Source organism: Prenolepis imparis, unplaced genomic scaffold (genome assembly GCF_030444845.1).
Source record: "Prenolepis imparis isolate NDT839.2.m4 unplaced genomic scaffold, iyPreImpa1.0 SCAF_9, whole genome shotgun sequence".
Classification (NCBI taxonomy): domain Eukaryota; kingdom Metazoa; phylum Arthropoda; class Insecta; order Hymenoptera; family Formicidae; genus Prenolepis; species Prenolepis imparis.
Window position 1 is genome coordinate 16,669,793 of NW_028141167.1, and position 24,577 is coordinate 16,694,369.

Consider the following 24,577-nt stretch of genomic DNA (forward strand, 5'->3'; position numbering starts at 1 on the left):
ACCAGAGGTCCATGTTGCGGTGGATGGCACCCCCATCCGGGTGGGGCTAAATATGAAATATTTGGGCCTCACACTGGACGGTACTTGGAGCTTCGTCGACCACTTTGACCGTCTGGCTCCCAGGGTGGAGAGAGTGGCTGCGGCACTTAGCCGCATTCTACCTAATTTGGGAGGAGCGGACGGACGAGTGCGCCGGATATACGCGGGAGTGATCAACTCGGTGGCCCTTTACGGGGCATCGATATGGACCGAGGCTGCATGCACCACCCGGAAAATACGGGACGGATTACGGCGCATACAGCGCCGTGTTACAATCCGGGTGGTGCGCGGCTACAGGACTATCTCCCACGCGGCGGCCACGACTCTGGCAGGGCTTCCCCCAATGGAGCTCATGGCGAAAATGTACGAAGAAACGTACGATCGAAGCCGAGAGTTCCGGAGGAGGAACATACGCCTGACGGCCAGAGTCAAGGGTATAATGAAGCTCCAAGCCACGACTCGTTCAACGGTGGAGAGAATACCTAGATGGAATTCCCGAGACCAACTCGGGCAGGAGAGTTGTCGGGGCCGTGCTGCCTCGTTTAGAGAAGTGGGTGGATAGGCGGCACGGTGAGGTGTCATTCCACACTACACAGGTGCTCGCCGGGCATGGCTGCTTTGGCGAGTTCCTGTGTAAAATAAGGAAGGAAGAGACGGCGCATTGCCACCACTGCGAAGAAGAAGACAGGGACACTGCGCAACATACGTTGGAACACTGCCCAGCGTGGACTGAAGAGCGCCGCGTCCTTTCCGACGTAGTCGGAAACGATTTGTCGCTTCCGACCATCATTGGTAAGATGGTTGGAGGCGACGAAGCTTGGAAGGCGGTCGTCTCTTCTGTGGCAGAGTAATGCGACAGAAGGAGATAGCCGAGAGAGAACGGGAGAGACGGGGGAGGCGGAGAAAACGCGCTCTTACCCCCGAATCCCGAGAAGAGAGGGACGACCCCACCTGGTCGCCTGGGCGAGGAAGGGCCCCTCGCCGGGGCGGAAACCAGGGGAGGGTCAGGCCCCAAAGATAAGAGAGGGGAGGCTAGCTTCCTCCCCACCCTTTAAACATACAGGGGGAAGACAGGGATGGAGGTTCTCGAGTGGGAGGCTCAAACACTCACCCCGCCCCCCGGGAGGGATCCATAATTCTCTCCCGAGAGGGCGCGATGTGGGGTGCTACCTCTCTGCGTCGCAACGCCATAGAGGATTTTTTTTATCGTGTGGGAAATGCTTTACGCATACTCTTGCTCCTCGGGGGAGGAGACAAGGGTTATGTGGGGCTCTTCTCACCACCGCCGAAAGCGTTCCGGTTCCAATCCTTTCGGATTGATAGCACAACGCCCATGGCGATGGGAGACCTATCCACTAAAAACCACACGGTGGCCCACCATCTTCGCCAAAAAATTAATACCCCCCGGGATCGCTTTACGCATGCTACCAGGAGGCCTTCGAGCGATCGTGCGCGAACGCACCCGTCCTCGATTGGAGCCGATGTTCTGGCCCCATGGGGGGAGTAGGGCCACACTACTCCCTCCAACGCAATGGGGCACTGCGTGCAATGGCTTCAGGAGCCCCCGCTCCTGATGCCTGCGGTCCCCGCGGCCTCCCCTTTAGTGGGGGGCTGCAAAATGGGAGGCTACCGGGGAAAACCCGGCCCTCCCCGATGCCGACCCTCATGGGGGACGAAACCCCCACGAGTGGTCGGTTTACTCACTGCCCCTAAGAGCTGGTACCCGAAGTCGGGATGTTCGGGGGTCTCTTCCTCGGCCTTTTGGTCGGGTCGATTCCCCCGACCCCACGACCCGGGTCCCTGACGCTCCTCAAAACTGTGCTGACGCACCCCGTCCCTCCTAGTGGGTGTTCAGCCGGCCGCCCCACGTCCACGCAAAGTGGGCAACGGGGGCCGTCCAAACATCTTCTCGCTGTGTGGCCCGGAGTGCCGCACCGGTAACACCGGTCACTCCGGTCCACAGCAGAGATACATCGCCGCCATGTATGTCCAGGACATAGGCAGCGATAACATCTCTGCTTCTCCCTCCAAGGAAGCTCCACCACCTCCACTACCCTTACATGAATTCCCCACATCCCTTTCATATAGGGAACTGAGAGGGCCTTCTCTCGGCTATTCGCCGTCTCTTTCTTCGGAGGAGAGGAGGGGACGACCGAGGCCTTCCCCTTCTTCTCCTTACTCTTGCAAACCGCCCTCGGTTTGCTATCTCCTTGTATGGCCTCCTTGGGTTCGCCATCCTTTTTAGGGGATTGCTTATCCTTGGAGACCATTTCCTCACTGGGAAGAGGGAGATTATCCCTCCGAAGGACTGCCCTCTCAATGAGGTGCAGCCTCTCGTTCATTCGCGCCATGTTGGAGGATAATTCTCTTAGCATGGCGCCCCACTCCACAGAACTATTACATCCTCCCCCCTCCAATGAAGAGGGAAGGATGCCTCCTGAGGCAAGAGGTGGCAGGGTCATTGTGCCCACCTCTACCATCTCATTCCCCCATCCGGTCCCGTTGCTCAGAAGCTCCGAGAGACGGAAGGGGCTGCTCCCTCTATGAGTTCTTCCTTTCGCGGGGGACTGACAGACGAGGGGGCTCGTGCCTCTCTCCCTTCGGGGTCTCCCTGGTGTTCGGGGTTGCCCGTGTCCCCTGCAATAGAGCTCAACGAGACCACCCACGATCTGGATGATCCCATTCCTCACATTATTTATGCCCTCAGATAACTCGGGCCTTACATCCAAGACTTCTTTAGTCAGACCTATTAGTTCCGATTCACATTCAGAGAACAAATCATACGCCTCATGGAATATTATATCCTCCATCCTTGCTGGTAACTGAGATTTATCCCAGCTATCTGGCACTTCCCTGTTAAGGGCTTTCACCTTTATCTCGTCGCGTTCGATCTGGCCCATCCTGCGGATGGGCTCGTTCCCACCTCATCCGCAGGCCCGTCGCAAGATGACGACGAGGGGGTGCCCGGGACGCCACCCCTCACGCCGGGCCCTGGGGGATCCGAGCTCCCCTGGGCCGGTAAAAGCGTAACCTTTTTGTTTTCCATCCCATTATAATTTGGCTTTTTCATCGAGGGATCCCACCTCTAGGTCGGTGGACCGAAGTCCTTAAGGGGTCCGACCCACCCTACGCCCCGGAACGCCGGGCGAACCCGTCTACCGAGGCATATGACTCACCGCCCCCCCGGTCCGAGCTCAGAATATGTCCGAGTGGCCCGGGAGAGGCCCAACACAGCGGGTCCGAAAACTACCGGACGCCCAGATATCTCTGGGCGTATCACCCCGCTGGCCGTCCATCCCAAGAAAGGAGATTGCTCTCTTACCCTCCCCGCTGCCCCCGGCTCAAAGAAACCCACCCAGAAGGCCCCAAAGAAGGATGCATCCCCCGAAGCAAATCCCGACGACTACACCTCCCAAAGGAAACCCCAGAGCGGGAACTCAAAGCGGCAAACGCCACATGGTGTGTACCAAGCAAAATACTTAGTACGGATCACTCTTAGCACCCATCTCTCTACAAGATGGGTGAGTCCCTTCACCACGACAAGGTGGTGACCCACGAAGGGGATAGAAGATGGCCAACCCCCAGCAACCAAACCTGGTGGTCGGGAGCAGTGTTGCCAATTTCAGGGGCGAGCCGCGAGCCGCGGCGGGTGGTGGGGGGAGCGGCGTGGAGGGGGCTCGGGGGTGCGCGCGTCACGTGACCGCGTCACGTGGTTTGGCGGCTGCGCAGAGGTGGTGGTGGGGGGCACACCAAACCACGTGACGCAGCCACGTGACGCGGTCACGTGACGAAACGGCGCGCGCACCCCCGAGCCCCCACCACGCCGCTCCCCCCACCACCCGCCGCGGCTCGCGGCTCGCCCCTGAAATTGGCAACACTGGTCGGGAGTCGCGACTTGTGCTGTCGCGACTCCCGCGGGCAGTGAGGCGGGCGCCCCCTGTAAGTAGTGCAATTGCCAGTTTCCCAGGAGGATCCATACAATGCCCGAGATGGTAGCCGTGCAGGTTTTAGTGGGTATGCCTTCCACTGCCATGGGCCCCCCACCATCAATCCTCCTTCGGGGGAATTGGAGGTGAAGAGCTTTCGGCGGTGGCACGCAAAAGAGAAGAGTCCTACATAACCTCTGCTCCCTTCCCCGAGGGACAGGGATATGCGCAAAGCATTTTCTGCACGAAAAAAAAAAAAAAAAAAAGGGCCGGTAGCATACTTCGCGGACATTCTTATATCTAAATGTATAAACTAACTTAGTATAATCCTTATCTCATTATTCTTTATCTTGTGACTGTTTTATCGTGTTACTTTCCTGCAGCCATTTTTTCTTACAGATACGTTCCACCTGCGCTGTCCTAGTTTTTTTTCTAACGGCTTCACCCCCGGCGGCTTTGATTTGTCCGTGGTGCTACATGTGCCTACCTCTTGTGTTTCTTTCTGTTGTGCTAACTGGTTGGCATGTCTCTTCCAAATTTGACCGTCCTTTATTTGTATTTCAAATGTGACTCCCGGTATAATCTCCCTGACGATTTTGGCTAGAAACCAACTTTCCTTTCCTCCTCTATAATCTTTCGCTGCAACTGTGTCACCTCTTGTAAATTTTATGATTCGTGAACCTTTATGATTTTGCACCTCGCGTTCTTGTTGCCGTTCTACTCGATAATCTGTTAACGGGGGTCGCAACAGGAAGAACCGATTTCTTAATTCCCGATTAAACATTAAACTTGCTGGCGTCTTTTGAGTTGTTGCGTGAGGGAAGGTTCTATAGTCGAATAAAAATTGTCGGATCGCGTTTGGAAGGGACATGCCTCCATTGACCATAGCTGTTATTTTTCGTTTTATTGTATCTACTAAATTTTCTGCTGCACCGAGGTGCAGTGTCGAATATTCGCTTTCGTAACCATTACTTTAAACTTTTCGCCTGTAAACGATGCAAAATTATCCGTCACTATGTGTGCCGGATACCCGAATCGAGCAAACATTTCTTCGAATATCGCGATGACTATGTCCTTTCCCATATTTGATACACTGAACATCTCAGGCCATTTTGAATGGCTATCTATAACCACCAGAATCATTTTCCCAAAAAGTGGGCCTAAGAAATCGGCGTGTAACCTATGCCACGGAACTAATGGCCAAGGCCACGGTATTAGTGGTACTTTTGGTGGGTTTTTTCGCGTTTGCATACATTGCTTGCAATCTTTCGTTATTTCTTCTATTTCTTTGTCCATATGGGGCCACCACACGTAAGCTCTTGTCAAGGCTTTCATGCGCGACACCCCGAAGTGACTAAAATGCAATTCCTTTAGTACTAGCTGTCTTAATGATTCTGGTATTATGATTCGGTGCCCCCATAATAAACATTTATTTTCCACGGCAATAGCCTCTCTTTCATCGCATGACTTTGCACAGCACCTTATCCTCTCGCGTTTTTCTTTGGACGTTTTTCCAATCCAGTGTCGCAAAATCCGATTCCTGTATGTTCTGCAAGTATGTTCGGTTGCTATTTTGTAATATATTAACGGTCTTGACCTTATGCTTATCGCTTTTTACTGGCAATCTACTGAGCCAGTCTGCGTAATTTTGTTCTCCGCGAATGTGTTTTACTTTATATCGGAATACTGATAGAAATATGGCCCACCGTTGCAGTCTAGCTGTATTGATCTCCGGTATTGATTTCTCCGGATGAAAGATCCGGGATAACGCGCTGTTATCTGTTTGAATCAGAAATTCATTCCCGAACAGATATTGGTAAAATTTTAATATCCCGATAACAACGGTGAGTCCTTCTTTGTCATGGTGGGCATAGTTCTTTTCAGCATTCGTTAATGTACGACTTGCAAAGCAGACAGGTCGATCGTTTCCCTTCCGGTCTCGGTGGGCGAGCACCGCGCTTATGCCATATGGCGACGCATCACACGTTAGTATTATCGGCTTCCTGGGGTCGAAATGTGCCAACATTAAACATGACGACAATTGTTTTTTTATACTCTCGAAGGCCCGTACTCTCGTCGGACCATTTAAATTTATCTTTCTTTAGACATTCATATAATGGATGCAACGTTTCCGTGATATTTTTTATGAATCTGGCATAATAATTCACCGACCCCAGGAAACTTTTCAACTCTGTTACTTTACATGGTGCTGGTGCTTTTAGTACCGCCTCGATTTTGTCTTCCGTTGGCTGAATGCCTTTTGCGTTAATTCTAAACCCGAGATATTTTATTTCTTTCTGTAAAAAACTACATTTATTATACCGGAGTCTTAGTCCCGCTTCGTTCAATCATGACAGCACCGCGCGCAATCGTAGTACGTGTGAGGGTAGGTCGGGACTCGCAATTAGTATGTCATCAATGAATACCATAACACCCGGAATTCCGAGTAGGAGTGACGTCATGATCCGTTGAAATGACCCGGGTCCCGTAGCCACTCCGCAGGGGAGTCTATTATATTGAAACAAACCCATATGCGTGGTCACAACGACCAGTTTCCTCGACGCTTCGTCCAGCGGTACTTGCTGGTACGCTTCGGCTAGATCTAGCTGGGTGAACAGAAATCCCCCTCGCAAGGTATCCAATACATTTTCGATTCGCGGCAACGGAAAGTGATCAATTTGTAAATATTTATTCAACGTGGTTTTGAAGTCGCCACATATCCTTACCGTTCCATTATTTTTTTGAATTGGTACGATCGGCGTACCCCATTCTGAAAATTCTACTTGCGAGATTATTTTGCATTCTTGTAATCTCTTGATTTCATTTTCTACTAGCTCTGAAATTGCTAACGGTACCCTCCGCGGCTGCACGAATTTCGGCTGCGCGTCCGGTTTCACGAATAACTGGAGTTTATTTTTATTGAACGTGCCTAATCCCGGCGCGAATACTTGGGGAAATTCGTTGCGCAATTCTTCAACTATTCCGTGATCGGTTCCCGCGTGTACTTGACTAATTATCGCTTCGCTTACCTTTAACTGCCATTTAAGTGGCCACATTTTAAGTACAAGTAACCATCTCCTTCCTAACAGCGGGTGTCCCCCCCCCCCGAACAACATAAGCAATCCTGTCAGCACGTATTCCGTTTGTCGCGATTTCTACCTCGACATAACCAATGGTATTAATCGGTTGTTTATCATACGCACACAACTCTCTTTTGGACTCCCTAAGCGGTATTTTCGAGAATACTTTACGGTATAAACGTTCTGAAATGACTGAGTATGTTGCCCCCGAATCCACTTCCATCTTTAGGGGTACATTATTCACGTTTATTGTTACATACTGTGGCTCAACTACCTCCTCCGACGATTCTAGATTATTCATATTACCATTCATCCTATCTATTTTTTTGGCTGTATCGAAAAACAATCGCTTTCAAATCGGTCTTCGTCCGACTCTACTTCACGCTCTGCCTCATCACCTACAAAATTCTGTGTGCGCTGCGTTGCGTTCGCATCTTTCTTTGCCTTGTGACAAACTCGATAAATGTGCCCTTTTTAGCCGCATTCGCTGCAGTACTTATCTTTAAGAAAACATTGTGCTTTTTGGTGATTTTGCCGTCCGCAGCAGAAGCATCGTCCACCTTTTTCCGTTGTGGCTGTCTGTCGTCCCCGTTCCCTCCTGGCTACTCCACGTGTTTTTCTTTGGTGATCAATTCGGTTCCCCGCGCTCGCATATCGCCTGCCGTCTGCTCGTAGCGTCTAGCGCGTATAGCTCGGCTCCCCCCTCTTCCGTTGCCGTGTTGGCTTGACTCTCTCCTGTGCGATTCTTCGGCGTTTCCTTCTTGCTGACTGTTACGGCCATGTCGACCGTTTTTGCCAAGGCCACTAGGTCTCGTAGCTTGGCCGCTGATGCCCCCAGGAGTGCCCCCAGTAGAGCTGCTGGCTCGCATGTACGCCGATGTGTACCGGCGTACGTGCGAGCTGAAACAGGAGGGAATAGCACTCACTGAGCGGAGCCGGCATGCATTGAGGGCCCATGCTAGACAGTCCCTGATACGTAACTGGGCCGATAGTCTCGAAGATCCGAGACTGCCGGGCCAGAGGACTGTCGAAGCCATCCGGCCCTGTCTACAAGAATGGGTAGACAGGGCCAGAGGGAATGATTACGTTTCGAATAACTCAGGTACTTACCGGGCACAGGTGCTTCGGTAGGTACCTGAGTCGAATAGGCAAAGAGCGCATAGCACTATGCCCACACTGCGGTAATGGGGAGGACACCGCGCAGCATACTCTCGCAGAATGTGCTGTATGGCAAGATGAGAGACGAGAGCTAAGGACTGTGGTGGGGGACGACCTTTTCCTCCCAAAAATAGTGGAGGGAATGGTCGAGTCGGAAAAGAAATGGGGGGATCTCCTCCTTCTGTGAAACGGTTATGTCCCAGAAGGAGGTGGCGAAAAGGGAACGGGAGAGACGGGGGAGACAGGGAAGACTTTCTCCCACCCCCGAATCCCGGGGGGAGAGGGACGACCCTTCCTGGCTGCCTGGGCGAAGAAGTCGCCGAGGTAGAGGCCAGGGAAGGGTCAGGTCTCATCCCACTCCGGATAATACTGGAGTGGGATGAGATCGGCGGGGGGACTCAGGACGTCTTAGTCCTGGTCTCTTCCCCCGACGACCTCGCAGAAGGGATAAGAGCGGATGGCTCGGGCGCAGAGTCCGACCTGGACTCGTCTGGATCCGTCTGGACCTCGAGGAGGACCGCTCTGGCTGATGACCGATTCCGCGCCAGAAGGTGGATGGAGTCGCAGCCGGAGCGACCGGGGTGGGGGGCTGCCCGGGGATCGGCTGCTCAACCATTTGTCGCATGGCCGGTTGCCGGACAGCCTCCCTCCACTGACAGAGGCATCCCTTCTGGGGGAAGTCTCGGCGTGTTACCCCTGGGTTGGTGGCCGAATCCTAACTCCTTCGAGAGCGGAATAAGACACAACCCGGGGGCTGGGGGGGCCACAGGGGGCCAAACTTGTTTGGCACCCCATTGCACTTGGACTCCCCTCGTGAGGGGTTGCGGCGTGCAGGGCTCTCTTACCGGAACGTCTCCGGGGCACCGAGGTGAGGGCACCGTCTTCGTAGGGAAGACTCTCCACCCTTCTGAGGGAGGTCTTTCGGCCCCCCGGGTTGATGGCCGAATCTTAACTCCCTTTGGGAACGGAGGGAGCCTTAAGGGAGTAGGCCGACCTAGAAACTTTGAAAAAATTGATTTTTGGGTTTTGATATTTTTTAAAAATAAAACATCTTGAAAATATTTCCTGAAAGTTTCAAGTTAATCCGAGCAAAATTGACGAAGTTATAAAGGTGTAAATTATGTTCTTTGAAGCGCGCTGCACAGTACTCGGAGCAATTCCTCGGATAATTCCTTTTGAAAATCTTTTTGTATTTTGAGAATGTATATATACTTGTATTAGCAAATACGAAGGATATTCTTAGTGTTTAAATACGAAGGATGTTATGTATTTGTATTAGTAAACAAAAGATTTCTAGGCTAATTTATATAGAAACCAGAAAGTTAGGAAGCAGAATAACAGTTAGCTGTGCTATAGAACGGTTGCTTTCGCAATAATATATATATTTTATAATATTAATATTTTATTGTATAAAGTGCCATGGTATGTAAAAAGGGCTCAAGAGAGCTGAGAACATCAGAAAATATTCGACTTTCGAAATCAACAAAAAGGCAACGACCTAAAAATTCACACGAGATGGAGAGAGATTCGGAAAGTTTTAGTACATCTGCAAAAAAAATTAAATTGCAAGATATTACTGTGCCGCAACACAGTTCTATTGAGTATAGAATTTTAAATTTTATAACAGTATTTGCTGCAATTTCGGATTTCGTGAAATGTAAAGTGTGTAATGGTAATGTGAAATTCCAAACAACAAATACGCGTGGACTTGGATTCAAGATGTGATAGTATGCAAGTGTCAATCTCAATGTATTCCTTCGCCGTATCCCCTACATCGGAACAACATATGAAATTAATAGAAGATTTATATTTACAATGAGAGTATTAGGCCTTGGTATAAAAGGTGCTCAAAAGTTTTGTGGCCTAATGGATATGCCACAGTTTTTCTATCACAGCACATATGATATAATTGTAAAACACGTGCACTCCTGTATAAAATCTGTTTGTGAATCACTTTTAAAAAGTGCTGTAAAAGAAGAAGTTCAAGAGACTTGTAAAGCGAGAAATATAGAAAAAACAACAGAACTAACAGTCTCCGGGGACGGGACATGGAAAAAACGAGGGTTCACTTCTCTCTATGGCGTTTCTTCTATTATTGGATATTACACAGGCAAAGTAATTGATGTTCTTGTAAAAAGTTCTTATTGTAAAATGTGTGAGTTTTGGAGTAAAAAGGAAGGCACTGCCGAATATCAAGAATGGATGGAAACGCATGGATCTCAATGCTTAGCAAATCACGAAGGATCACCGGGCAAAATGGAAGTCGACGCGATAACAGAAATGTTTCAACGTTCCGTGGAAAACTACGGAGTTAAATACGTTAACTATATCGGCGACGGAGATTCAAAGACTTATAAAGGTATCGTAAATGTCGCACCTTATGACAATACTCCTGTTATTAAAAAGGAGTGCATCGGTCACATGCAAAAAAGAATGGGAAGTCGATTACGCGAGTGTAAGAAGAAAACGAAAGGACTCGGTGGCAAAGGCAAACTTACTGGAAAAGTAATAGATAAATTAACTGTGTACTATGGATTGGCTATTCGACGGCATTGTGACTCTATACAAAATATAGAAAATGCAATCTGGGCGACTTTTTACCATTACAGTTCGACAGATACACATCCGCAACATAGTAAATGTCCATCTGGATCTGACTCGTGGTGTAGCTGGCAACGCGCTTCTACGAGCGAACTCGCTTCTTTCAAGCACGATTATAAGGCTCTTCCTAAAGATGTCTAGGACGCAATTAAACCAATTTATGAAGATCTTAGCAGCGATAATTTACTGGAAAGATGCGTCGGTGGATTTACACAAAATAATAACGAGAGCTTCAACCAGCTGATCTGGAAAATAAGTCCGAAAATATTACCTGGAGGCTCAATCATAGTGGAAATAGCTGCCTACATCGCTACATGCATCTTTAATGAAGGCTCATTTTCCTTATTAAAGATGTTAGAAGCCATGGGAGTGCACATTGGACCGAATGCACATTTATATGCGGCAACAGACAAACTCCGCATCAAGAAGGCAGATCTGTGCGCGCAACAGAACACCCGGGAGGCAAGACAGTGTCGCAGGCAAAAACAAATTGTAGTTTTAGAGGCGGCAGCTGCAGCAGAAGGACTACTATATGGTCCAGGAATCGACGACTCTGTGTAAGTTGAAAAAATTTTTTTTATTTAGGTGTAAACTACATGCAAAACTTTAAACGCATTTTTCTCAAAATCACATTTGCAAAGTCGGTGACTACTATAACTAAAAAACTACTTGATCGATTTAGTTCAGGTTATACAGGCTTTTTTTAGAGATGAAAATCTAGGACCCTACGTGGGATTTTTCTTTTTTTTTGTTTATTTTTTTTACACACCAAATACGAGCGAATTTTTGGCCGAAAATCAATATTTCAACTTTCGATCACCGCCATTTTGCCGCAAATCAATTTTTCGAAAATCCGTCATGTTGGGTCCTAGATAATTTAATATATTAACTAAAAATTCCCGGATATTTTATTTCAGATGATCCAGCTCCAAACTACAGTGGTCACCGCGAAACGCTCCGAAAAAACGAGTTGCAGAAGATGGCGTGTATCTCCTCTATTTTTTATTATTTTTGGACGAAAAAATTACTGTAACTTCTTCGATATGTATTCTTTTGTTACGTCCGGGGGTGCAGTTGCGGCGTAAATTTTACGAAATTTAAATCGCGACCTACGAACTCGAACTGCGGGGCGGACTACGTCGTATTTCGGAATTACTCCGGGGATACCCACGACGACAGGTATTTCCTTTATGGTCACGGTTGCATTTTGGGAGAAAGGGAGCGTTTCGTATAGGTTCGATTACTGACGAATCAGTCCGACGAATGTATCCGCGGAATCGTTCGAGTGAATCGTTGACGGAGTGGAAAATAGTGATTACTGTATTACCATCCGAGTCGATACGGTAGGGTTCTTCACCACGGCGGTACAGAAGGTAAGCTCGTTGGCAATGATAACAAGGGTGGTCGATGTCACATGTTTTCGACAGTCGGTAAAAAATTGCAGACTGAGCAAACGACTCCGGTCGGTACGTCGCCGATAACGAGGAGATGCTTAGCGCAAGTTAACCACTCAGATTGCACGCCAATAGGTAAACGCATACGGCAATCCGTACAGAGAGCGGCACTTGTTTCCTTATTAATAAAACCGATTATCCGTTGGCAATACGGGAGGTTATTTAGGGTTTCTTCAATAGTTTCTTCCTCGGAATCATCCTCGGGGAGGAGCAAAGTGGTGGGGATGTCCAAGTGTGACGGTATTATTGGACACATAGGAGTTGATTGTTTAAACTAATGTTAGTTAAAATAAATAATTGCCATGAGGTCGATTTGAATGTTCTAACACGTTCACGAAGTTTCTAGATATTCTGGGAAGATTTAGAATTTTCCAAAGGGTTGGCTGTAGGATACCTACTGCAGTTTTATGAGGGCCATAAACTGACCCTTGATAAAAAAAAAAAAAGGTTTCGCACGATTTCTCTTTTTGGGAGATGAGAAAATTTAAGACGCGCAGAGAATATTCTGGAAACCACGTGGTAAGCTAATATTTCTAAAATTGCAAGAGAATTTATCAGTTATTATTGTTAAGTGATTCAAAAATGCGTAGACGTAGTTTCCAAAATAGATTTTTGTATTTCGCGGGTTCCTGGGCAGAAGGGAGGCTCGTGTTGTAAAGAAATATCTTGAGCATCTACCTTATTTAATTTCCAAGGAATGGACAACGACTGGATGGCGATGATCCGGGGTACCCGCGTTGTAGAGGGTGTACAGGATGCCAGACCTTTCTGCAGATACCTTGTACGGCGTGGATCGTTGTCCGGGATGTCGTTCAATGGCACCTTGGAATTCTTGATTTCGATCGCGTGCAATTGCGTAGGCCACTCCCGTAATTTAACGTCCGCATGATTATTATTATTATTATTAATGCTAAAAGGCACGGAGTCGCCGAACAATCTATCGTATTCCGCGTCGTTATGATAGTCGATTCCAATGAAATTAGAGAGACCACGTGTTGATTCAGTGCGATGTAGTCGTGCTGTTATACGCCGTAGTTGATTCTTTCTTCCTGCACGGCGTGTTTTAGGCATTATAAAATTTAAACATTCTGAACGTCGTTTCGCTTCTGCAATAACTAACGTGCGGCGGTCCTCACTGTTCGTTGTTGCTTTCGGCGAGAGATTATGAGCGGTTCGTCCTCTCTGAATAATCACTACGAGGTTCAGAAAATATTTCTATGTTATAGAATAGTAATTTGTTAGGAATGGATTACTTGACGCGTGTTTTAGGCATTGTAAAATTTAAACGTTCTGAACGTCGTTTCGCTTCTGCAATAATTAACGTGCGGCGGTCCTCACTGTTTGTTGTTGCTTTCGGCGAGAGATTATGAGCGGTTCGTCCTCTCTGAATAATCACTACGAGGTTCAGAAAATATTTCTATGTTATAGAATAATAATTTGTTAGGAATGGGTTATTCGGCATGTGCAGGCGAGAGAATTCGAGATGCGTTTTAGAAATAATATAGGCTTGGAGATACACGAGGTTGGAACTAATTTAGAATGAATTTAGAATATATATATATATATAACACTTTTATTCTAGTATAACACTACGAGTAATACAAAGTATCTAAGTTAAATTTTAGAGTTAGAATCTTAGAGTTAAAGTTAGAATTAGAGTCTTAGAATTAGAATTAGAATCTTAGAGTTAGAATTTGAATTTTAGAATTCAGAGAGAGTCTTAAAGGTGACTGCTCTGCTTGACGGCGCGGTTAGAACTGAGCTCCTCTGGGCTCGCTCTGAGGTCCTTCGGTTTTCGGCAGCTCGGTTGCGGCGGCCGAGAGTGGGGGAACTCTCTAGAGTAGGGAGTTGCCGTGGTAGGGAAGTTCCCAGGTGCTGCGGAGCGCCGCGCTCAGGCACTAGGCGGAGTTAGATGTCATGGCCGGCATTGGCGCGCATTTCGAACGGTGTTATAAGAACTTAGAATTATTTTGCATAAGAGTGAAAAAATTTAAGTAGCCGGACGTGACACCATACCTATATGGCCGACAATTCCAGTTAGTAACCGATCATAAGCCTTTAGTATGGCTACACTCAGTAAAGGACCCATCATCGCGTTTAGTCCGATGGCGTCTAAAATTACTAGAGTACGAATATAAAGTAGAATACAAAGCAGGTAAAATAAATGCTAACGCCGACGCGTTATCTAGAAACCCTGTTATCGAACAAATTCTCCCGCTTGTAAACACATCCGACTCCGACGAATCACTATTTTCGACTAATCTACATGAGAAAACACAAGCCCCAACAAATGTTGATTCTCCCATACCAACAAACGTAAATTCATCAACAAGAAATAACGTTGATGGTACCGCAGAAAATGAATCCGACAAAGAAATCGAGACTGACGATAGCTCCAGTTCAGACGAAGAGAATCAAATCTTCGATAACCCTAGAACCCCCTTTGAATTACGAGAACCGAACGCGAGATTCAAAATAATAACTATTCCAGATAACTTTATAACCAGAAAAGACAATCTTGTTATATTTGCTACGCAACAAGGCGTACCGCTGGGACGAGGAGCTCAAATGTTACACGATAATAACATACTACCCGTAATTAAAGACGCCACGTTGGGCAGAACAAAAGTTAATTGCAACGGTAACAGACACTTAATATCACTTATCGCTAAAGAAAGAGTCTCAGCCGCCACTGAAATAGAAATTATCAAAGAAACGCTACGCTCACTAAAGGACGTAGTTACAGAATTGGACCTACAGTCAATCTCGATATGTCAAGACAATGTAGATAGCATTACCTGGAATATCATATATTCATTGCTGCAGCGTACATTAAGCGACACTAATCTTAAGATATTCGTATGCGCAAACAAGATCGAAATTCCACCCCCTGCAGATAGAGAAAGAATTATAAAAGATAACCACAGCTCAGCGATAGGAGGCCATAAAGGAGTAACCAAAACGTATAACCGACTAAAAGAACGATACTCCTGGCCAAAGATGAAGACGTCTGTGAATATATTCGTAAATGTAAAGATTGTCAACTGAAAAAATTAGTAAGAGTAAAAACTAAACAACCAATGGTGCTTACAGATACGCCAGGCACAGCATTTGATAAAATCTCAATGGATATAATGGGACCTCTTCCTACAACTTCTTTAGGAAATACATACATTCTTACCATACAGGACCTTTTAACTAAGTATTCACTAGCCATTCCATTGAAGCACGCATCCGCAACCGACGTAGCCGATGCACTCACTAACGAATTCATATGTATATACGGCGCTCCTATAGCTTGGTTAACTGACCAAGGGTCACATTTCCTTAATTCTCTGTTGCGCAATATAGCACGTAAGTTTAGAATTAAGCAATATAAAACTACAGCTTATAGACCGCAATCGAATGGTTCGATTGAAAGATCCCACCATGTACTATGGGAATACCTTAAACAATATGTTAATAAAACCCGCGAATGGGATCAATTTTTGAAGTTAGCTACGTTCTCATATAACACTAGTGTACACGAAGGCACGCGATACACTCCGCACGAACTTATATTCGGCAAAATAGCGCGTGTCCCCTCCAACGATCCGCCACTAGAGAATGAAGAAAACGAAACATACTCACATTATCTTCGAGAATTGTTCTCTAGAATCCGCGACGTACAAGATAACGCGCGCGAAAATTTAATAGAAGCTAAGATTAGATCTAAGAACTATTACGATAGGAAACTAAATGTAAAGGAATTTAAGGTAGGAGATAACGTATACCTATTAAAAGAACCCAAAAAGGGGAAACTATCCGACCAATATACAGGCCCCTATAAAATTATACAAATCCTAAAAAACCATAATGTTAAGTTAGCTATAAGAAATAATAGGTTTAGAATTGTACATATGGATAAGCTAAAACCCTCGCCACATCAAGCCCCTACCCCGGAATACCCCCACTCCGAAGATGACTATATCTCGGACACCCCGACGGAGGACGGGCCAGTAACCAGCCAACCACGACAGAATGAAGACCTACGTAAGCATACTAACTGCAATCGCACTGTTAGCCCTAACCTCTAATGGGCTAATAGGGTACGACTGTGGAGGCCGCGGTTTAAATATCACTACGCTCTCACTATTGGACATAGAAGAATGCAAAGTCGACGACATCGAGCCAAAGAAGGAAGAGGTCTACGTACAATTGCTACAGTTGAGCGAATTCGAGCACACATCAGGAATCCAGTGCAAAATTGAAGTCGACCGAACTGTCTATTACTGCGGGATGCACTCACACATATCTGCCGTACATAACGGCAGACGCGAATACATTCACGAAACATCGGCCGATACTTGTAGAAAACTGCACGAAACGGGAACCATCTCCTTAGGATTAAACGGACATCTCTCCGACATTAAACCAAACGCTACCAATCTGCGCGCAGTAACATTCGCAGGTTCCGTAAAAACCGACGGAGGATGTAGCGGGACTCAATACAGCGATCCGTACGGCACCTGAGATAACGCAATCGTCCAAGCCTCAATACGGATCACTACCCGGAAGCTAGAGTTACCCGTTAAACACAACACTAACGAGGTAATACTCCCCTCAGGTGTTCGCTGCCCCGTGACAACAGGAGAATGCAACGATGCAGATGGAGCCTCCACATACTGGTCGGTGTTACCTGCCGACAATTGCCATTTCGGCCGATACGATGTCCTATACGAAGGATTGGCACATCGCTTATCACCGAAATCATCGCATAAGGACTCCCCAACGGTCTACACGGTAACGACACAAGATACCACGTTCGCGCTGGCACGCACAACCGAGACAAACATCTGTGGATATAAACTCCTGCGAACTGAGCACCCCAAGCTCTGCGTCCTCGAAACGCAGCCAGGACGCGTGTTCAAAGGTCGTTCAAAAATCAAAATCGACAATCTTGATATTTTCTCGTACGTAAACTCCAAGTTTATTTACGTAGAAAAACACCTCAGAACACAGCTATCACAACTATACAGAGACATAATGGAACAGAAATGCGCCCTAGAGAGACAAATCCTGCTCAACGCTCTCTCCCTTGCAAGCATTGCACCAGACGAGATGGCGCACAGAATTATGAAATCACCAGGGTACACCGCCATTACAGCTGGCGAGGTTATCCACCTCATCAAATGCGTACCTGTGGAATGCCGAGTACGACCCGTCGACAATTGCTACAACGAGCTTCCCGTCACCCACCAGAATAAATCCCTTTTCCTATTACCCAGATCAAAAATACTCACAAAATCTGGAACACTCAGGGACTGCAACGAACTCCTACCAGCGATGTACCAAGTGCACAACATATGGTACCGACTGACACCGAAACCAGTGGAGTCAATCGCACCTCCGACAATCCAGCCGTTGACCAAGCCGTCATGGAGATACGTAAGCCCTGACTCGCTCGCCTCCAGCGGCATTTACACCAGCGAAGACCTGGATCGTCTGCGCGACCACATCATGTTCCCGATGGAAAAACCCTCAATGCTCAACACGATCGCCAGGGGAGCAATGGGACACGAAGTCCCCACAGGAAGTCTATCCATGCTAAACCTGCTAGACGAGAAAACACTCGACAAGCTAGCAGAAAACACGGGAGCACGCTTATGGAAAGGTTTCATAAGCTTCGGATCCGCCAGTGCCGGAGTGCTGGGCATCTTTGTCGTCGCACGACTTGCCAAATTAATAATAGACACACTGATCCATGGCTACGCGCTTCACTCCGTTTACGGATGGAGCCTACACCTCCTGGGAGCCGTATGGACATCAGTCACGAACATATTATTACACATGGGAAGACCGGCCGACGGAGGACAAAATAACAAAAGGAAGCAACCACCACTGGGACCACTACCCGTACAGGAAGAATCAACACCCCTAGCCCCCCCTTCACAAGAAGAAGACTCCCCACCAATACAAAAGGTGAAAAGTGAAGCGCATGTAAATTATAAAGAATTGCGCAACCTCCTCAACGAAGAGGTATAGACTCGTTCACCACTAAGAAATAAGAAAGTGTTAACCTTAACATTAAGCATAAATAAAATTATACCCACTATGATATAGAACTGAAAAGTTAGACATGGTCCAACTTTTCTTCTAAGGGGGGAGGTGTCACGTCCGGCTACTTAAATTTTTTCACTCTTATGCAAAATAATTCTAAGTTCTTATAACACCGTTCGAAATGCGCGCCAATGCCGGCCATGACATCTAACTCCGCCTAGTGCCTGAGCGCGGCGCTCCGCAGCACCTAGGAACTTCCCTACCACGGCAACTCCCTACTCTAGAGAGTTCCCCCACTCTCGGCCGCCGCAACCGAGCTGCCGAAAACCGAAGGACCTCAGAGCGAGCCCAGAGGAGCTCAGTTCTAATCGCGCCGTCAAGCAGAGCAGTCACCTTTAAGACTCTCTCCGAATTCTAAAATTCAAATTCTAACTCTAAGATTCTAATTCTAATTCTAAGACTCTAACTCTAAGATTCTAACTCTAAAATTTAACTTAGATACTTTGTATTACTCGTAGTGTTATACTAGAATAAAAGTGTTATATATATATATATTCTAAATTCATTCTAAATTAGTTCCAACCTCGTGTATCTCCAAGCCTATATTATTTCTACAACGCATCTCGAATTCTCTCGCCTGCACACGCCGAATAATCCATTCCTAACAAATTATTATTCTATAACATAGAAATATTTTCTGAACCTCGTAGTGATTATTCAGAGAGGACGAACCGCTCATAATCTCTCGCCGAAAGCAACAACAAACAGTGAGGACCGCCGCACGTTAATTATTGCAGAAGCGAAACGACGTTCAGAACGTTTAAATTTTACAATGCCTAAAACACGCGTCAAATAATCCATTCCTAACAAATTACTATTCTATAATATAGAAATATTTCCTGAACCTCGTAGTGATTATTCAGAGAGGACGAACCGCTCATAATCTCTCGCCGAAAGCAACAACGAACAGTGAGGACCGCCGCACGTTAGTTATTGCAGAAGCGAAACGACGTTCAGAATGTTTAAATTTTATAATGCCTAAAACACGCCGTGCAGGAAGAAAGAATCAACTACGGCGTATAACAGCACGACTACATCGCACTGAATCAACACGTGGTCTCTCTAATTTCATTGGAATCGACTATCATAACGACGCGGAATACGATAGATTGTTCGGCGACTCCGTGCCTTTTAGCATTAATAATAATAATAATAATCACGCGGACGTTAAATTACGGGAGTGGCCTACGCAATTGCACGCGATCGAAATCAAGAATTCCAAGGTGCCATTGAACGACATCCCGGACAACGATCCACGCCGTACAAGGTATCTGCAGAAAGGTCTGGCATCCTGTACACCCTCTACAACGCGGGTACCCCGGATCATCGCCATCCAGTCGTTGTCCATTCCTTGGAAATTAAATAAGGTAGGTGCTCAAGATATTTCTTTACAACACGAGCCTCCCTTCTGCCCAGGAACCCGCGAAATACAAAAATCTATTTAGGAAACTACGTCTACGTATTTTTGAATCACTTAACAATAATAACTGATAAATTCTCTTGCAATTTTAGAATATTAGCTTACCACGTGGTTTCCAGAATATTCTCTGCGCGTCTTAAATTTTCTCATCTCCCAAAAAGAGAAATCCTGTGAAACCTTTTTTTTATCAAGGGTCAGTTTATGGCCCTCATAAAACTGCAGTAGGTATCCTACAGCCAACCCTTTGGAAAATTCTAAATCTTCCCAGAATATCTAGAAACTTCGTGAACGTGTTAGAACATTCAAATCGACCTCATGGCAATTATTTATTTTAACTAACATTAGTTTAAACAATCAACTCCTATGTGTCCAATAATACCGTCACACTTGGACATCCCCACCACTTTGCTCCTCCCCGAGGATGATTCCGAGGAAGAAACTATTGAAGAAACCCTAAATAACCTCCCGTATTGCCAACGGATAATCGGTTTTATTAATAAGGAAACAAGTGCCGCTCTCTGTACGGATTGCCGTATGCGTTTACCTATTGGCGTGCAATCTGAGTGGTTAACTTGCGCTAAGCATCTCCTCGTTATCGGCGACGTACCGACCGGAGTCGTTTGCTCAGTCTGCAATTTTTACCGACTGTCGAAAACACGTGACATCGACCACCCTTGTTATCATTGCCAACGAGCTTACCTTCTGTACCGCCGTGGTGAAGAACCCTACCGTATCGACTCGGATGGTAATACAGTAATCACTATTTTCCACTCCGTCAACGATTCACTCGAACGATTCCGCGGATACATGGACTGATTCGTCAGTAATCGAACCTATACGAAACGCTCCCTTTCTCCCAAAACGCAACCGTGACCATAAAGGAAATACCTGTCGTCGTGGGTATCCCCGGAGTAATTCCGAAATACGACGTAGTCCGCCCCGCAGTTCGAGTTCGTAGATCGCGATTTAAATTTCGTAAAATTTACGCCGCAACTGCACCCCCGGACGTAACACCAGTCAATCGAGTTTCATGTATGCGGCTGGAGCGAGAGTGCCATGTGCTGTGAAAGCGTAGTACCGCGCCGCATACATGATTTTCATTATTTTTCGCCATGAAGTACCTCTATGAAAAATTTGAAAAAAATATATATTAAAGTAGACATTTCAAGGTTTATTTAAAAAAAAATTAGAGGTGTATCTCTAAAACATAACATAAATTGAATTTTTCAAAAATTTTTTTTGACCCGTATTTGTGTAAGAATTTTCTTTTAAATTTATTCTTAAAATAGTCTCATTGATGTTTATAACATATATTTTGTTCATAAAAATCGGTTCAGCCGTTTTCGAGGAAAACCACTTTTTTGATTTTGCTTTCTCCCTCCATAACTCCTACAAAAATGTAATTTTAAGGTTGATATTTGCAGGATTTTTTAGTCACATAGATGCCAATCTATGGTGTCAATCTAAACTTGATACGTGCGGGGGTAACTTTTACACGCTTATCCCCCTAGGCTCTTTCCCTTGAAGAAGTACGCGAGCTAAAATATCTAGGAATTACAATTGATAATCACTTAAATTTTAATACTCAAGTGGAGTATATGGCAAAAAAAATTGCAAAAAAGTAAATTTCTTGTATAGGATAAATTAATATATGTATATCGTCATATACATTAGTAACTATTTATAAATCAATAATTGCCCCACATTTCAAATACTGTAACACAATAATGTTAAACTTTAGTGAAAACAGTATGAATATAATGCAGAAAGCTCAAAATCGTGCAATGAGAGCAATATTAAAGTGTAACAGATATACACCAGTCCGACAAATGTTGGATGCGATTGGCTTTATGACAATTAGGGAAAGAATGTTGTACAATGTATGCGTGTTTGTGCATAAAATGATATGTGGAATGATGCCACAGTACAAAATGAGATAAAATTTGCTAAGGATGTGCGCGAACATAATACAAGACAAAAAGATAACATAAGAATAAATTATTGTAAAACAAATGCGGGATAAAGATCAATGACATACAATGGATTTCAAATGTATAATAGATTACCGAAAGAAATAAAAGAATCAAGGGACATAAATATTTTCAAAAAACGTGTTAGAGAAGAAATAAATAAACTAATGTAAACATATAGTGTATAATCATATAGATATTGTAATAAGTAGCCGATGACTAAATAAAGTTCTATTCTCTCTCTCTCTCTCTCTCTCTCTCTCTCTCTCTCTCTCTCTCTCTCTCCATCAACAAAATCAACTTGAGTGTTCTCCCTGGAGTAAAGGTGGATAAGTCTATGACTAAATTCTCGACATCGGTAAAGTACCTTGGAGTGATCATTACAAACACGCTGTCGTGGGAGAAGCAGGTCACCAAGACTACAAATAAAGTTCATTCGGTTCTTTACCAGCTAAAACTGTGCAAACATCTATTTTCTGAAACACTGAGAACTAGACTTGTTACGTCCCTGATACAACCGCACCTAGATTATGGATGTGTTGCCTTTACTGATATGACGGCGGAGCATGATAAGAGACTCTACAGGGCTCTAAATGCTTGCATACGATTCATCTTCAATGCGAGAGCGGATGTTCGTATAACACCGTATTATGAGAGGCTACACTGGCTTAAAGTTGGTCAACGTAGGAACTACTTCGTGGGATGCCTACTATTTAACATATTGCGGAAAAAACAACCTGACTATCTCTACTCGAATCTCTCTTACAGGACTCCTGCATCGGAGCGACTAACTTCCACTGGCACTTTAGTACAGCCGCAATGTAGAACAGAGTTGTTCAAACGCTCCTTCAGAGTTGCGTCTATTAGGCTGTGGAATGGTCTGCCTTTATCTGTTCGGGATGGGGAATCGTTAACTGTCTTTAAACAGGAACTCTATGCGCATTTGCTCAATCAATCTTCATAACTATATATCAATTAATGTATAAAATGCGAACACTCTCTAGCATGCCTCAATGATAGAATGGAGACTTTAATGAGTAACTGTCTGCTTTCGAAATGCTAACATACTAATGCACTTGCTGACCCAAAATATTTGGTTCTGTCTATGATCTTTATGAACTTCAAATTTAATATATGCCTCTACTATATTACATCTACTACACTTTCTACTATACTATTTATGCTCTATACTTTACATATATGCTTCCACAACATCATACATTTATTATAATACTCTAAACTATCAAGTATGTAACATCTATTGACTGTGTCAATTATTGTAGTCTGTGCGCTTGAGGGGATTTATCCCAGAGCGCTCAATAAATATAGCTTTATCTCTCTCTCTCTCTCTCTCTCTCTCTCTCTCTCTCTCTCTCTCTCTCTCTCTCTCTCTCTCTCTCTCTCTCTCTCTCTCTCTCTCTCTCTCTCTCTCCCCCTCCCTTCCTCCCTCCCTCCCACCCTCCCTCCCTCCCTCCTTCTCTCTCCCCCTCTCTCCCCCTCTCTCTCCCCCTCTCCATCCCCCTCTCTCTCCCCCTCTCCATCCCCTCTCCATCCCCCTCTCTCCCCCTCTCTCCCCCTCTCTCTCCCCCTCTCTCTCCCCCACTCTCTCCTCCTCTCTCCCCCTCTCTCTCCCTCTCTCTCCCCCCCTCTCTCTCTCTCTCTTTAGAACGAACAAATAAGTAATAAAATAACTAAATATATTATTAAATAACTACAATATCAAAATTATATAAATATAAATATAAAATTACGATGATTATCGTTATCAATTAGCTCTACTAAAATTTAAACAAGGGATCAATGGTTACACTGGCTATGAGAGCTCAAGCACAGTTAATGAGGTGCGATATTTATTCGATGAGTATTTTCTTGTGTAATACGATTACAAACATATGTATAATTGGCGTACGTTTCGGCCCTTTTTTTGAGCCTTCATAAGCGCAAAGTAAGTATAAAATAAAAAATTACAATCATTGGATTAAACTCTTAATATTACGCATTATGGTGTCGGAAAAACTACAGTTATGTTTTACGTCCTCAAAGGCAGCTGTGTATTGTATATTATGTGGCTGCATCTGAGATTTAAGTATGTTATTACTCTTATTTATCAAAATTCAGACGATATGTGTGAGGAACATATACCTCATCTACTTACAAATACGATATCGCAGTTGCCATCGCAGTATACAGATGTAGTCTTTTTTTTTATTTTTTTTTATTTTTTTTTTTAAATAAGAATGTCGACTTGAAAAGGAATGCACAGACAGAAGTAGTATAATAATTGTCTATTTCAACGACAATAATTCGACCGCAGCGCCGAGCCGCCGAAAACGAAGGACCTCAGAGCGGTCCCAAAATTCGGCAGATCACATCGCGACTCCGACTAGAGCAGTCATACCTTGAACGCTCTCCTAATTCTAAATCTAATTCAATTCTAACATTCTAACTCTAATATTTAAGTCCTAACTCTAGCATTAAAACTTTAACTTTAGTTAATTTTTGTATCGTGTAGTGTTAATTTAGAATAAAAGTGTGTGTTTCATTTATAATAATTCTCCACATTTATTTTAAACAAATTCCAATTCCACGCGTTTCTAATATAATATTTTGCTCCATTATTGTTACTATTCTAATATTATGATTTTGGTATTTCTAAAATATTCCTAAAACGAGTTCTTCCAATCTGCACGTGTAGTGAAAATCTAGTATATGAATAATTTTCTTAATGAAATCCTAGCTGCGACTTAGAGAGGACGAACCGCTCGTCGCTGCCGCACGATTTCACTTTCCTTATAATTTCTGAATTCTGTTGTGACTACTTTGAGAGGAC

General features: G+C 45.1%; 2 protein-coding genes and 1 pseudogene across 2 annotated transcripts; 2 read left to right on the forward strand and 1 right to left on the reverse strand.

Moving 5' to 3' along the window:
* Nucleotides 1-4,326: 4,326 nt before the first annotated feature.
* LOC145940200 (uncharacterized) lies at nt 4,327-4,851 on the reverse strand. The gene has a single exon (XM_083045112.1). It carries the CDS (start codon nt 4,849-4,851, stop codon nt 4,327-4,329), a length of 525 nt encoding a protein of 174 aa, XP_082901238.1.
* A 5,167-nt stretch (nt 4,852-10,018) lies between these two features.
* On the forward strand, nt 10,019-11,365 carry LOC145940887 (uncharacterized; annotated as a pseudogene).
* Nucleotides 11,366-22,084: 10,719 nt separating this feature from the next.
* Nucleotides 22,085-22,711, forward strand: LOC145940201 (uncharacterized). The gene has a single exon (XM_083045113.1). It carries the CDS (start codon nt 22,085-22,087, stop codon nt 22,709-22,711), a length of 627 nt encoding a protein of 208 aa, XP_082901239.1.
* The last annotated feature ends 1,866 nt before the right edge of the window (nt 22,712-24,577 follow it).